The 15,796-nt window shown below is 30.9% G+C and overlaps 1 protein-coding gene across 2 annotated transcripts in view; it reads left to right on the forward strand.

Annotated features, from left to right (window-relative positions):
- Nucleotides 1–2,837: 2,837 nt before the first annotated feature.
- Nucleotides 2,838–15,796, forward strand: part of LOC111709935 (Kv channel-interacting protein 4) — a 37,271-nt gene continuing 24,312 nt past the window's right edge. For both annotated transcript variants that reach the window (XM_023483910.1, XM_023483920.1), the window contains exons 1-3: nucleotides 2,838–2,893; nucleotides 4,572–4,616; nucleotides 6,512–6,621. In XM_023483910.1, coding sequence (XP_023339678.1) covers nucleotides 2,841–2,893; nucleotides 4,572–4,616; nucleotides 6,512–6,621 — 208 coding nt within the window. In that variant the 5' untranslated portion in view covers nucleotides 2,838–2,840. The remainder of the gene's footprint in view (nucleotides 2,894–4,571; nucleotides 4,617–6,511; nucleotides 6,622–15,796) is intronic.

Here is a 15,796-nt window from a genome sequence, read left to right on the forward strand (position 1 = left end):
TCCGTTCGAGAACGAGGGCCTTTAGCTATATTGTTCCATTATTGTTCCTTTTTTCCAATTCTTTCGTTCTTGTTCTGTTCCGTTCCGTTTAGTTCGGTTCTTAGTCAAAGAACAGTCATCCCGTTCCGTTCCGTTCTTGGTGGTCTTAGTCAAAGAACGGTTCCATCCCCCGTTCCGTTCTTAGTCAAAAACGTTTCCATCCCCTGTTACGTCCTTAGTTAAGAAGATAGGAGGGGGGGGGGGGTACTTTAGAGGTTGTTAAAAAAAAATTTTTTAAATGACGATTTTATAGTAAAAGTTCCTTTAAATTGTATGTTTTAAATTTAGGGTTAAGAGGAAAAGCTTAGATCATTCTGGGCCGTGCAATGTATATTTTTTTTGTGAAGCTGGGGGAGGGTCGGGGGTCATAAAATCCTTAAAATGTATGATAGCGTGTAATAGCTAGGAACCCGGGATATCTTTTAAAAAGGGAGGTGTACAGTTTGTAGATTTTTAAAAAATAATTAATTTTAATAATCAATATTTCAATAATATTAAATGTATAGCTTTGCATGTACACTTTTTATGAGGGGGGGGGACAGTCAAGGAAATATAGCATCATTTACATTTTACATTATATATCTATATTATTCATCTTGTTTATGCTCTGGGGAGGCTAGACCTTATAGACAACATTTATTATTCATTCATCCCTAACTCTGTTACATTGGAGATTGGAGATTAACCAGTTATAAATAAACATATAGGTAATACATCTTGTTCAGACTCTACAAACGCCCAGGTAAAAATAAGACGGCTACATGGTTAACAATTGTACATTTTTATATTTGGACTATAATAATTTAAACTACAGATACTATGAATTTTTAAATATTAGAACAAATTTTTTATTTTCATTACAGGCTAGACATGATGTCAATTCCTGTGTATAGTTCAAATTATTTTTTTGTTAATGCAGTTCATTTAAACCATTAATTTTCTAAATCTATGTGAGAAATGTCACACATTTTTCACTTATTTTTACTTTTTATCTTCTCAACACATGTAGTTTAAATGACCAAGTGTCCAAAAGGTCAGTATAGTGAATACCACCAGCCTTCCATTGTGAGACAATCTTGTATTTGAGATTCCTGGCGGCGGTGTTTATATTACGTATAAACACAGATCCCACAAAATGGTTTTTTTCATAAACATGATTTTAGACTTCCAAACTAATATAACGTTGACTGTTTGTGGGTCACAATTTAAATGAAGCCTACAAGGCCTTTCATAAGTTTAAACTAAAATCTGAATTGAAGATGAAGTATTTTTTAAAATTCATAAAGTTCCACCCTGTTTTTGCATATAAACCAAAAAACCATGGATTGAACTTATAAATAAATTTAGTGCTATTAGAGTGCAAAGTTCACTGATAAACCCATGATCCAAGTGATCCATGATATGTTCGAAAAAACTATGACTATGCGTTAATTCTTTATTTTTATTTTTCATTATTTACTTTTTAAGATTGTATTTGCTCAACGGGACCATGGGACTGTCATTTTCAAGTGACCTTCCATTTAAAAGAGACACATGCCCGATTCACAATGGTACTTATTAAACCTTTATCTGATCAATAATGTTGATGACATTCTCCGGGAAAAGTGTATCATGCTGACAATTTCCTCTATCTTCTTATGAAGCATAAATTCACTTCATATCACAAAAGACAGCCAATTTTCAAAGAGAAGAAAATAAATATTTCACGATTCTTGGTCGGACAAAGCATCCTTAGTGTACCCTTGTCATTCGAACACGCACTCCGTAAACGAAGAATCACTCGGAATTACGTCTTCAAACTCTTTGAAGTAGGGAGGGTTGCCTTACCCCTGTAGGCTCCAGAAGATGGGACTGCTCCAGGGAGTAAGATAAGAAATAGAAGGGAGATATAACTGACGCGGTTCGCCCTACCATATGATTATACATGCTTTGCGGACGGGTACTTCATTTGAATAAGAAATATTTGTCTGATGTACAACTACGACGTATACAATAACCTATTCTGAATATTTTATATACAAATGAAGTATCCGTCTGCAAAGCATGATTAATCATATGGTAGGGCGAACCCCGTCAGTTTTATCTCCCTTCTATTTCTTACTCCCGGGACTGCTCAGTCCCATCTAAGAGTTAACGATCGAAATCTAGTCGTAAAACTTGTAAAACTTCTTTTTAAATGACAATATAAAATATTAACGCAACATCACTGTAGAGAAAATAAGATTTACATGATTTAAGATAAAAATAAAATTTGATTACAAAATATCATATAAAAAATACTATTTGATTTCCTAATTGCAGAGAGAAATTAGATTTCATTTTGTTATTTCAAATAAAAATTAAATTTGATTTCATAATTTCAGATAAAAATTCAGATTGATTTCATTATTTCAGATGAAAAAATAAGATTTGATTTCATAACTTCAGATGAAAATATAAATTTGATTACATAATTTTAGATAAAAATAAGATTTGATTACATGACTGTAGATAAAAATAAGATTTAATGACATAACTTTAGATAAAAAATATTTGATTACATAATTTCAGATAAAAATAAGATTTGATTACATGACTGTAGATAAAAATAAGATTTAATCACATAACTTTAGATAAAAAATATTTGATTTCATAATTTCAGAAAAAAATTCAATTTGATTTTATTATTTCAGATGAAAATATAGATTTGATTACATAATTTTAGATAAAAATAAGATTTGATTACATGACTATAGATAAAAATAATATTCAATGACATAACTTTAGATAAAAAATATTTGATTACATAATTTCAGATAAAAATGGCGGAGTATATGGATGTTCCAAAACCAGCCGGAAGATCGGTTTCAATCAGGAACTCTTAATTCAGATTTAATAAAGGAATTGAGTCTTTGTAACAAACTCTGATTTTCTAATACACACATTTTTTCAACCTAATGGTATAAACCTTTGAAATTTCAAACTTAGATTTTTCTCATCTAACAGAATTCATAGTTTGAAATATCTAAGGTCTACGGCATTGGATTACAAAGATATAGAGTTTAGAAAATCAAAGTTTGTGACAAAGATTCAATTTCTGTTGCTATAATTTCAAGCAGTGATGTTTTTTTCGAAATTGTGAATTGGACATGTAAGTCTTTAAATGTATGGGCACTTGAAATTATGAAGACCGTAGTCACTTTAAGGTGACTTGGAAGTTCGAAAGGATTAGAAAATGTTAGAAATTCAAAGAAAATAAGCAGCCCAAAATTAACATGCTTTTGTGCATTTTTAAAATACTTAAGAAGCAATGTTTTATTTTGAACATGCAAAAAAAGCGAGGTTTAATTTTCAAGACAAAAAAAACCGACGATATTTCCAGTTCCATAATTTCTGCCTGAACAAATTGTCTTTGGTTTCTCAGATAAAAAGGAGGCTTTAAAATTTTGTTAACTAAAATTAATTTAGATATTTCAAAATCAAATTTTCGGATTTAAACTGTTATTTATTTATTCGCAAAGCTTCATTTATTTTTAATGTTGTTTTTATTTTGAAGAATTACAAGATCCTACTTAATTTATAACCTTCTAAATATACAAATATTTTTGGATTGTCTGTAGAGGGGAGCCAGCCACAACAATTTCTAGTCCTAGCCACATTCTCCTAATTTTCTCGTCCGAGACACCTCTAAATCCACGTCCTTCCAATATTATTTTTAAAAGTGTCTAGTCCTTTAAAATAAAACATTTTTTTAAGAATTGGGCCACGTGAAATGAAATAGTAAATCGAAAAAAATAGTTTCGATTGAATTAAAGTTTTCGAGATTTATGTCCTTAAAAATGTTTACCTTTTTTACGCGCATTTTCAGATATTCCTGGTGTATAGGGCCCCAAATAATTCCGAGATTATAGAACTTTAATATTTTTTCTTAATTATTGTGAAAACCATAGATTTTTATCCGGGTGGTTCCATGGGGAAAATGATATGCCAAATATTTTGCTATTTATTTCATATCTCGAAGGCCATTAAGGAGGCAGAAGAGTTTTAAGCTTTACCTAAATAAAGTTTGACATCATTCTCATGACTTTAAAGATTCAAACATGATTTAACCATTGCAATACTTTAGTCCATCCATATTTTATGTTCTAACGTGGCCAGATTTGTTAAAAATAGTTTTATCTTCAAGAATTAGAAACTTTTCAACACATAATAAACAAAGGACGAGGATTTCGAGGTGGTTCGGACGAGAAAATTAGGAGAATGTGGCTCAACGAGAAGTTGTTGTGGCTTGCCTTCCTCCCCTCGTCTGTATGTTTGTTTGCATTTATTGATGTTCGAATGTTGAAAATCCACAAAAAAAACTGGAAAATGTGCGATTATTTTTACCGTTATTCAACTTCAGAAAGAATATCAGCAACTAAAATAATAAGATTGCAAAGCTCTGGGAATCCTAGTTTTGTTAAAAATCAAGTGATTAGTTTACAAAAAAGATGAAATTATTTTACAAAAAAATTTAAAAATTATTTTTAAAAATTATGATTGATAAAATTCAGTGAAGAGAGAAATTTTGTGATGCCAAGTTTACCTGACAACAACGGGTAAATATTTTTTATTTTTTTATTTAAAATTTTAAATTTTGCAATAAAAAGCATATTCGCCTTACATTCTTATTTTCTAATTCCAATGTTTTTTCAACCTGATGTCGTAGACTTTTAATATTTTGTTCAGTGTTCACTTTCATTGTTTGATAATAACTTAATTTTTGCTAAGATTTTGTTTAATAGCAACCAAATGTTTGTGAAGAATGTGTCCTGATAAACCCGTTCGCGCGCACGCGCATGCGCCATTTTGTAATTTTAAATCGCGATTTGCGGCATGAAGACGACCTCCAATCGCGATGACTCAGGAATACAAAATTGTTTGCAGTAATTGTATGGTGATAATCAATTTAATCAAAATGACGAACGAATGCGGCAAATCATTTGAAGATTAGAGACGATCCTTAAGCCGTCTTTCAATTATCCAGTTTCCTTTACAACCCTGTATTTGCCAGTTTAACATAAACTGGAGGAACTGGAAGCAAGAAGTAACTTTAACAATTCAAGTCACACGGTATACAGCGCTCTGCAGGAGGAATAGAAACTGTATAAAAGTATTTATATAATTCCATTTCAACCCGGAGTCGGAAAATTAAAGAGAGTGTTATTCAGTCTATACATTTGGTTTGAATTTTAGAAACCAGTTAACAAAAATAAATGTTTAAGAAACCACATGAAATATTATTTCTTGCCAAAGGTATTGTTAACTGCAAACCTGGCTTACCCCATTTATAAAAACGGGTTTCCGATACTGGAAATATTAAATATAAAAAATTAGCTTTTTTAATTTTTAGTTCCAATGAAATATGATTTTTGAGCAACAAATCCCAACCATACTCTCTTCACTTTTCACTCTTAGTCTTTCATTTTCTTCCAAATGGAACATCAGAAGAAGTTTGTCGTTCATATTTAAGAGTAAGTAATGGCTCTATTTGAATGAAATAAATCTTAGCAATTTTTCTCACTATTGATCCTTGTAGGAAATATGATTTTTGGCAAAAGACTCGAGTTTTTTACCACAAAGTCTGATTTTCTAATCCCAATATATATCTTTTTTGCAACTTAATATTATAGATCTTTGATATTAATATTTTAAACTATAAATCTTGCTAGATCAGTCTGAAATTGAAACAGTTTGCGCTTTTAGGTTTCAAAGATATGTGGATTAGAAAATTTTATATTTATTAAATTTTTTTGGGCATTTCCACTGGGTGAATTTAAAATGTATGCATATTCAATTTAACATATTAAGATATTGATGGAATGTGTTAAAAGAGAGAAATAAATAAAGAGCACTATAACCTTTTGTTGGTAAAGGTTAAAAGGAGCTGAATCTTTGCCACAAACTCTGATTTTCTAATCCAAATATCTTTGCAATTTCCATGAATGTAGTAGCCATAAGTTCTGTTAGATCAAAAAATCTAAACTTGAAATATTAAGGAATTAGACCATCAGGTTGCAAAGATATAGGGATCAGAAAGTTTGATTTCGTTGTTAAAAATTAACATTTTCACTCGAAATCGCGAGTAGACGTATTTGAGAGAAAAAAAAATTTCTCAAAAATATGTATCGGACATAATTCACATGGATATGAGGTGTTTTATATTTTATGGTTTAATTTAATAAATTGTTTAATTAACCAAGATTAACTAGATTAAGATCAAATATAGCCAATCTATAACACCATGAGCCTAATAAAGATTTAAATATGAAATAATGCATGGATAAAATCTTTAACAATTATTCTTGTTGAAAGTAATACAAAGTTTTAAGTTGTTAACCAAGAGAATAGCTTAAATAAAAAATACCAAAAATTGATGTTCGAAGTCAAAATAAATAAAGCTATTACATAACTGGAGTGTTACTTTAAATTACGTCAACACTCCCTTTCTCAGGTATGAGTCTGAGAGTGATGTTGGAGATAGAAAACAGTCTGGAACATCGTTTCTTCTACCAGCTGTAAACCTAGCCAGAAGACTCAGCATGCGAATCTCAGGAAACAGAGGTGGTTTATAATTTCTTAAATAGATAGATAGCTAGCTAGATAGATAGATAAATAGATAGATAGATAGATAGATAGATATAAAGATAGATAGATAAAATTCATGGTTTGAAATATCAAAGTATCCATTAAAGGGACTTTTGAACGTAATTCAAGTGAGCTATCATTTAAAAAAAGGGAATAACCAATTCCCAACAGTACCCTAAAAGGCCCTTTATCTGATTAATAAATGTAGAATATATAAATTGTTTAATTAACCAAGATTAACTAGATTAAGATCAAATATAACCAATCTATAACACCATGAGCCTAATAAAGATTTAAATATGAAATAATGCATGGATAAAATCTTTAACAATTATTCTTGTTGAAAGTAATACAAAGTTTTAAGTTGTTAACCAAGAGAATAGCTTAAATAAAAAATACCAAAAATTGATGTTCGAAGTCAAAATAAATAAAGCTATTACATAACTGGAGTGTTACTTTAAATTACGTCAACACTCCCTTTCTCAGGTATGAGTCTGAGAGTGATGTTGGAGATAGAAAACAGTCTGGAACATCGTTTCTTCTACCAGCTGTAAACCTAGCCAGAAGACTCAGCATGCGAATCTCAGGAAACAGAGGTGGTTTATAATTTCTTAAATAGATAGATAGCTAGCTAGATAGATAGATAAATAGATAGATAGATAGATAGATAGATATAAAGATAGATAGATAAAATTCATGGTTTGAAATATCAAAGTATCCATTAAAGGGACTTTTGAACGTAATTCAAGTGAGCTATCATTTAAAAAAAGGGAATAACCAATTCCCAACAGTACCCTAAAAGGCCCTTTATCTGATTAATAAATGTAGAATATATATTGGTCTTTTTCTTGCTTTAAAATGGTTTAATTAATCCATTGTAATAAAATGTTTTAAAGTCTAAAAATGTGTTAAAATCTGAAAATGGAAAGAGCACCATTGTAAAAATATATAACTCGTGAATTGAAAAAGTCACTTGAAAAAACTCTACGATTATTTAATAAAAATGACGCGCGAACCGCCTTGTATGAAAAAAGATCAAATAACTTCTTCAGAGTTCCTTCCCGTATCAAAATTTGAGCCTAAACGGTCCAGGAGTTATGATTAGACAAAGAAACAGAGATGACTAGTTTATAAAATCAATAATCAACTGTGTGTATCTATATTTATTAGGAAATATGTTTTTAGATATATCTGACCTATATATGAATATCTATTTAGTACACAGTATCATTACAATAAATTGCACGTTCTATGTTTTCAATCATAACTTCTCTTATTAAAGGGACTGTTAGCGTTGTTTTAAGTAAAGAAGGGTATGCCCAATTCACAATGATACCCTTGAAATCTTCATCTTATAAACAAAGACAGGAAGATAATTAAACAAATTATATATATTTTACTTCTCCAAACTGGAATTTTATCTTAATCGTAATTTGGTGCATTCTCACAAATAAACGGTATTAATTAATCACGTAAATGTATTTCCATATTTTTATTAAAAAAGTTTTCCTTGTTTTGCAACAGTTTTGCATAAATAAAGTATATTTGCATATTTAAACTATCAAGATTAAACATTTTCAGTTCTAATTTATTCAAAACACTTAGTAACCACGGGAACCTCAATGCTATAAAGGTGGCGGGGAATCTTTGATAACGAAACGGGCCTCTTTTAATTTTGGAACTATCTCAATTAAATTCCCCGTAAGGGAGACTATCTCGACTATTTCGCTAAAATCTTACACATTTTTAATATCTTTTTGAAGAGCTATATGATAAGACCAAAAATGGTTTTTCATATGCAACCAAATATGTTAGATGTAAATTTAAAAGTTTATAGAATAGCCAATTGAATAAGATGTTATTAAAAAGTTTACCATTTCCTTGTATCCAGTTTGGATTGGTGTCTGTCTTAAAAAAAATTTGTAAAACTATAAAAAAAGTTTTTTCTCGAAAATTTCTCATAGAAATAAAAAGAAAAACAAAGTACTAAATTTAAAGAGTAACATTTTAAATTGAATTCCGCAGAGACCTGTATTAGGATATAAATTTACTCTTTCATCATAACTTATTTATTTTTGTTTTAAAACTTTTTCTTGAAATGTGTTTACATTAAAGGACACGTATTTACAACCAAACCTTTACACCGGAGCAACGTTTTTTCTAACGTGTTGCTTTTGTTCATTTTGAAAGTATTATAACTTCAAGGATTAAGGTGCTTATGGGGGGGAATCATATTGAATATATAAATCAATTTCGATTTTAAACGTTTTATAATAACATGAAAATTTTGTGATTTACACCTCAAAATATTTTCATTACATAAAATTCAATCTTTCAAAGGTTTCAATATTTAATGAAGCTTTTGGCGCAAAAATTTTATTATCTTCTTTTTAAAACTTTTATAATGTTTTAGATTGAAGAACAAACTTTCAATGGAGTTCAAACATTGAAAGATTTGTGAAGAGATAATTTTTTTGGTTAGGTCCACACAAAATAAAGTTAAAGGGGGCGTCTTTGTAATTTAATGTGACTTTTCATTTAAAAAGGGAAATGCCCGATTGACAACGGTACCCTTTAAATCTTTATTTGATTGATAATATAGAAGATATCGTCATTTTTTGGCTAAAAATGTATTTTCCTCCTTTGTATCTGCTTAAAAGTCACTTTAGTAGAAAACCCACCAATAACACATGGATTCCTGATTCATTCTTGATCAGACAAAGCTTTTAAAGGTCGTCATTGTAAATTCGGTCTAATCATCACAGCAATCTGAATAAATTTTTCTCTTTATCTGTATTCTTTCCTTTTTTTTCGGTAAATGCGTTTTAATGAAGTAGAATTTTACATGTCTTTACAAAGTAAGTTGTATGATATGTAGATTGTAGAATAAAGATATATTTAATGGAAAAAATGAAATTATTTGATTAACTCTGCAAGAAGTGTATTTACCGTAAACAAGTAAAGAATCGGTCAACTATCTCTATAGTTTAAGAAGTTCTGCAAGAAGAGTATTTACCGGAAACAAGTAAAGAATCTGTCAACTATCTCTATAGTTTAAGAAATTCTGTAAACAGTGTATTTACCGTAAACAAGTAAAGAATCTGTCAACTATCTCTATAGTTTAAGAAGTTCTGCAACCGTAAACAAGTAAAGAATCTGTCAACTATCTCTATAGTTTAAGAAGTTCTGCAAGAAGAGTATTTACCGTAAACAAGTAAAGAATCTGTCAACTATCTCTATAGTTTAAGAAATTCTGTTAACAGTGTATTTACCGGAAACAAATAAAGAATCTGTCAACTATCTCTATAATTTAAGAAATTCGGCAAGAAGTGTATTTACCGGAAACAAATAAAGAATCTGTCAACTATCTCAATAATTTGATAAACTCTGCATGAAGTGTATTTACCGGAAAAATGTAAAGAATCGTTAACCATCTCTATAGTTTGAAAAACGACTGACTAAGCCATTGGGGTCGGTCAAATAGGCCTAGGGTTAGGCCAGGTACTGTAAAAAGTCTGAACGCACCATGGGAGTTGTCATAGTTAGCCCTCCGACGGGACTATGCCAAGAAAATTGACCCCTTTCGTATGATAGTCTGGTTAGGGCGACGTACTGTACCATAGGATCGGGTCAGTACACGCTGTTATCTGGCAGGCCGGTACAAACTGGGCAGGTCCTGTTCGAATCAAATTTACTACGGCCCAGAGTGGAGAAACACTCTACAGTCCTAATGATTTTCAAAAGATTATTTAAAGGGACCGTTCACTTAGTTGGGTAACTTTGGGATAAACTAAATACCTTATTAGCTATTAATTAGTATTGGTCTTACTTTTCAAAGACAACTGTAGCCGGAAAAAGCCGATTTTTCGTTCAGAATTCGAGCACGAAGGGACGGTCCCTTTGTCTATAAACACCATTTGATTTTTTGTCTATGTCATGGTTTAAAAAAAATTCTAATGTAAAATTGAATTGTAGTATCTAATAGTTATTTGTAAATGTCATAATATTTTAAATTTTTTAAAAACTTTCTATTTCTTTGTATGTGTGGCGAGAACTGAATAGAGAGCGGTTCTCCCAAGTTTCAAAAATTAACTATTTCGGATTACTCACAAATGCATGATTGCAATTTAGATGTATATTTTATTTACATCGAACGCGAGTTGAATCCACAAACCGAAATTGCGAAATGATTAATTGATTGTCGTAGAGAACGTCGTCTTTGAATATACATTTTACATGTTTTAATACGAAACACGTAGATTTATTGCTCACTGAAATATAAAAGTTTTCATATTTTAGTATAAAATAGCTAACACAAAATTGCATTGAAATAAGATATATTTAATTTTTGGGCTGATGACAAAGGGACCGTCCCTTTGCGCTCGAATTCTGAACGAAAAATCGGCTTTTTCTCCGGCCACAGTTGTAATTGAAAAGTAAGACTAACACCAATTTACAGCTAATAGGCTGTTCATATTACTATAAAATTACCCAAATAAGTGAACGGCCCCTTCAAAGTTACGTAGACAACATCTTGACTGCAGCAAGGTTGAGAGTGGGCATGGGCAATTTTTTTCATACATAAGTCTGATTTTTTGTTAACGATGGTAAATAAATCAAATCGGGAAAAACAAATTTTAATCCATTTTTAAAAATCTTTTTAAAACAATCTTTTTGTTTAGCAATCGTTATGTTATGCAAACAAAAGGATATCCAAAATGAGTTTAAAAAACAAAAAAAAACAAAAAAAAAATCGTTTAAAAACGAGTCCCAACTCTAGTTAGGAGACAAATTGGCAAGGCAAGAGGGAGCGGATAGATATCTTCAAAGTTTTAGATAATTTATTAGTTTAGTAACTTTATACTCTAGATCAGTATATACTTTTAAAAGAGTAATCTAATATAGAAACTTGAAAAATTTATATCATCTAAAAGCACTTGCTCTTTGCATTACTAGGACTGTTGCTGTAAACTCCAGTTTATTTCAAGTACTAGGCCAAGAAGTAGAGCATGCTGTACAGTGTACACATAATATATATGGCAACACGGGACAAAATGAATCAACCCTTTTAGGGGGATTATAATGGTAGACGTAAATTTTAAATGCACCCCTAATTGTGTCCGATACACAATGCTACCTTTAAAAGCGGTGATACAAAATGAATGAGATATCCATGCGCTTTGCTATGAAAATTGATTATATTCATATATAGTTTCTCTGTATGAGACCTTTGTGGATATCTCAAGCAGTAAAAAATGAATGAAATTATCAGAAATTCCACTTTTTCAAGCTAAAAAATCGATGATATATTCTACATTATTATTCAGATAAAGGTTTAAAGATTACCCTAGACAGTCCAACTAGTCTGTAGTCTGTACGCTAGTAATTTAGCAGTGTTAACAGAAAACAAATAAAAAATATTTAAACTACTGAACCTTTATCACTAAAATATAAAACAACTCCAAATTGAATATTAATATTTTTTTTCAATAGAATTACAAAGATTGCATGTCAAGTTTTAAGATAAATTCAAATTTTTAATTTAATCTTAATTTCAAACTGCCCGGCTATAAACCCTTGGTTTACAAGATCAGGGATTCTTCAGGAGTAAATAATAATGCAAATCTAAGGGAGGAGTTGGATTCTTCAGGAGTACATAATAATGCAAATCTAAGGGAGGAGTTGGACTCTTCAGGAGTACATAATAATGCAAATCTAAGAGAGGAGTTGGACTCTTCAGGAGTACATAATAATGCAAATCTAAGGGAGGAGTTGGAGAGTACATAATAATGCAAATCTAATGGAGGAGTTAGAATCTTCAAGGTACATAATAATGCAAATCTAAGGGAGGAGTTGGACTCTTCAGGAGTACATAATAATGCAAATCTAAGGGAGGAGTTGGAATCTTTGTGGATGACAACTTTGAATTTGAAATTTTGGAAAATAAATCAACTTTTATTTTTCATGTTATTGAAACAATATTCATTTAGCTAAAAACAGGAAAAAATTAATTTCAGTTTATTGGAAATATATATGTAGACCAAATACTTTACCGCATGCAAATGTTAAGGTTTTTAATGAGTATCTAAACTTGACTTTAGAACAAATAAAAGGTGACATTGTACTTAAGCAGTCTGAGCTGAAAACTTTTGAATGGGATATCCTTAATCCCGATCAGTCAATTAATCTGGAGATTAATAACAAGAAGAGAACAAGCATTATTTAATCTCGAGATAAAGAAAAAGAGTGGATTAAGCATTAATCCCGATGTCCAGAAATCAAAAGTTCCCAGCTCTGATGGCATCACTTTAATTGGGGATTTTAATATAAACTTACTTCAGCATCTAAATCATTCTGAAACTAATAACTATCTTGATATTTACTCTCTAATTAATGCAGGTATTCTATTAACTGATTTATCAGATCACTTTGCTCCATTCTTTATAAGGAATTTCAAGATTCAAAAAAGCAAAATGAAAAGAAAAAAGTTAGAAAAATAAATAATGAAACTATTCATGGATTCAAAGTTTTGTTGAAAGATTATTCAAATAGTCCTAAACTTGCGTTTACTAATTTTTTTCTCCATATTTTTCCAGAAGTACAGGTTTCCACAAATAACAACAAGGTCCCTCTGAACCCCTGGATGACGAACGGTTTATTAATATCTAGAAAAAGAAAGGAGAGATTATTGTCAAAGAAATATCTAAATCTACTCCTGAAAATGAGTTAGAGTACATTGTACACTCGTTTACTTCGTAGTTCAAGGTCTTCATATTACAAGGATAGATTTAAACATACAGTAATGATATTAAGTAAACATGGAGCACAATTAATTCAGTTATAGGGAGGTAGAAGGATAGGCAAAGTATACCGAATTATATTATGCATAATGGAAGTAGAGTAGGTGGAGAAATGAATGTGACTCAAGGGTTTAATAAATTTTTTACTCAAGTTGGGCCAGATCTATCTAATAATATTCCTAACTCTAAAAAAAACATTTCACTGATTATTAAAATGAAGAGTGCAGAGAAAACTTTGTTTTAGCAAATATATCAGAGGATATTATTATTAGGGCTACATCTTATTTAAAATCTAAGTCTAGGCGACCCCCATAATTTTACCAATTATCAACCGATATCATTATTATCAACCCTTAGCAAATTACTAGAAAAGATTGCATATTCCTCATGAATAAGTTTAATCTGTTATATAAACATCAGTAAGGGTTCAGAAAAGGTCACAATACAACCCATCCTGTCATGCACTTTCTGGATAAAATATACGTTTGTTGACTTTAAAAGTCACTATAATAAAACAAAGATATCTGAAATGGATATTTCTAACATTTATTCAAAAAATATTTGCATAAGACTGGGTAAAATTGGTTGGTTAAAAATGAACAAAGAAAACTATTGACGAAAATCAGTTGGAACATATTTGTAAAGCTTCATGATGGCGGTGCAGATCATCAGGAACTGGAACAACAGGTTTCGGCTCACCCCAGGCTTTGGATAAGGAGGGGGAGAGATCACGGTTTTATCATTTTCGAATATGAGGGAATGCGTCTCAATGTTCGCATGATAATTTTGGAACTCTTGGAACAATATTGAGCTGGATGTAAGCATCGTTTGTTGATAGCTAGGTATCTGCATCATCACCATGAAGGAGCCAGGGTTGCTCCCTGAGACAGAGTTGTGATCAACTCCAGTGTTTCAATCTGACTGCCGGGCTGGGATGTGTAGAGGGGTGAGGGGGGAACGAAGAGGCAAGGGTGACATGTGGGCGCTTCATGGCGGAAAAAGATACACACGTCTTGAGAATAGTCAACAGCATCTGAGTCGGTAAAATCGTCTACCTTATATTTCGAATTTGTGTTAACAACGTTGCTCTAAATAAACCTGTTCCTGAATACACCTTGGTATTTTTATTGATTTAAAGAAAGCGTTTGTTTCTTGTGATCAAAATATAATCTTAAGCAAGCATGTCGCACTTTGGATTTCGCGGGGTTGCAAACACTTGGTTTTAAAACTATCTTCAAAATAGGGAATGGTGTTAGGTCAACCCTTGACGACATTCTTACACGACTTTCACAGGGAACCTTACTTTTCTTGATTCTAATCAATGACCTTCCAAATGCTTCCAGCATTATATTAAGTATTCTGTTTGCAGATGATACAACCCTACAATTATCTTCAAATAGTTTAGAGGTTCTATATTTAACTGCAAACACTGAGAATGGATCAGAGCCAATAAACTTACTCTTTATGTATCTAAAACTAAATATATTTTATTCAGAAACCAAGATATGTAAGTAGATTTTAGCAACCTTGAACTCAGTATAGAATCTGGTAAGATAGAAAGAATAGGAAAAGGTTGCGATGAAATATTTTAAGTTTGTTGGTGTTTACTTAGATGAGTTTTTGTCTTTGACTACCATTTAAATGCTATTCGTTCTAAATTATCCTGTGCATACTTTGCAATTTAAAAAATGAAACACGTTGTTCCAGAAAAAGTAAAATTTAGTTTTTATAATAGTTTATTTAAATCCCATATTAGTTAATGTCTAGAGGCTTGGGGGAATTAAATTCCTCTAAATTCAGACCAATTTTAATGATACAAAAAAATGCATAAGAAACCTTGTTAGCAAAACCTGTAGAGCTCATTCTGGAGTTATTTTTAAAAAATTAGAAATTTTGAAAGTCTCTGATCTTGTCAAATTTAATTCACTTTGTTTTATGTATAAGTTAGAAAGAGGGAATATTCCACTTTTCTTTGAACACTTTTCTTACACCTTTCAGTCGAAAAAACCGTTCTAAACAGTATATTCTAAATGTACCATTAAAAAAGAAGTTGCATTCTTTTCCTACATATACTCTTCCAAAAACATGGAATAACCTTCTCTTACTCTTAGGAGAATCTCAAATTTCAATACTTTTAAGAAATATCCAAAAAAAGATATTTTTGATTCATATAATTATAGTATGTAAAAATAGGTCCTAGTCCTACTCTTTCTAATCTTTTATTTTTACAACATGGGTGTTGTTCTTAAGCCCCTGGTCTATGATTCCCCCAACTCCTGATCTGGGTTTCCCCTTACTAGTTGTATGGTCTCACACCGTCATGTATGTATATTTCAGATATAGCATTCAAA

This window comes from Eurytemora carolleeae, unplaced genomic scaffold, assembly GCF_000591075.1.
Source record: "Eurytemora carolleeae unplaced genomic scaffold, Eaff_2.0 scaffold46, whole genome shotgun sequence".
Classification (NCBI taxonomy): domain Eukaryota; kingdom Metazoa; phylum Arthropoda; class Copepoda; order Calanoida; family Temoridae; genus Eurytemora; species Eurytemora carolleeae.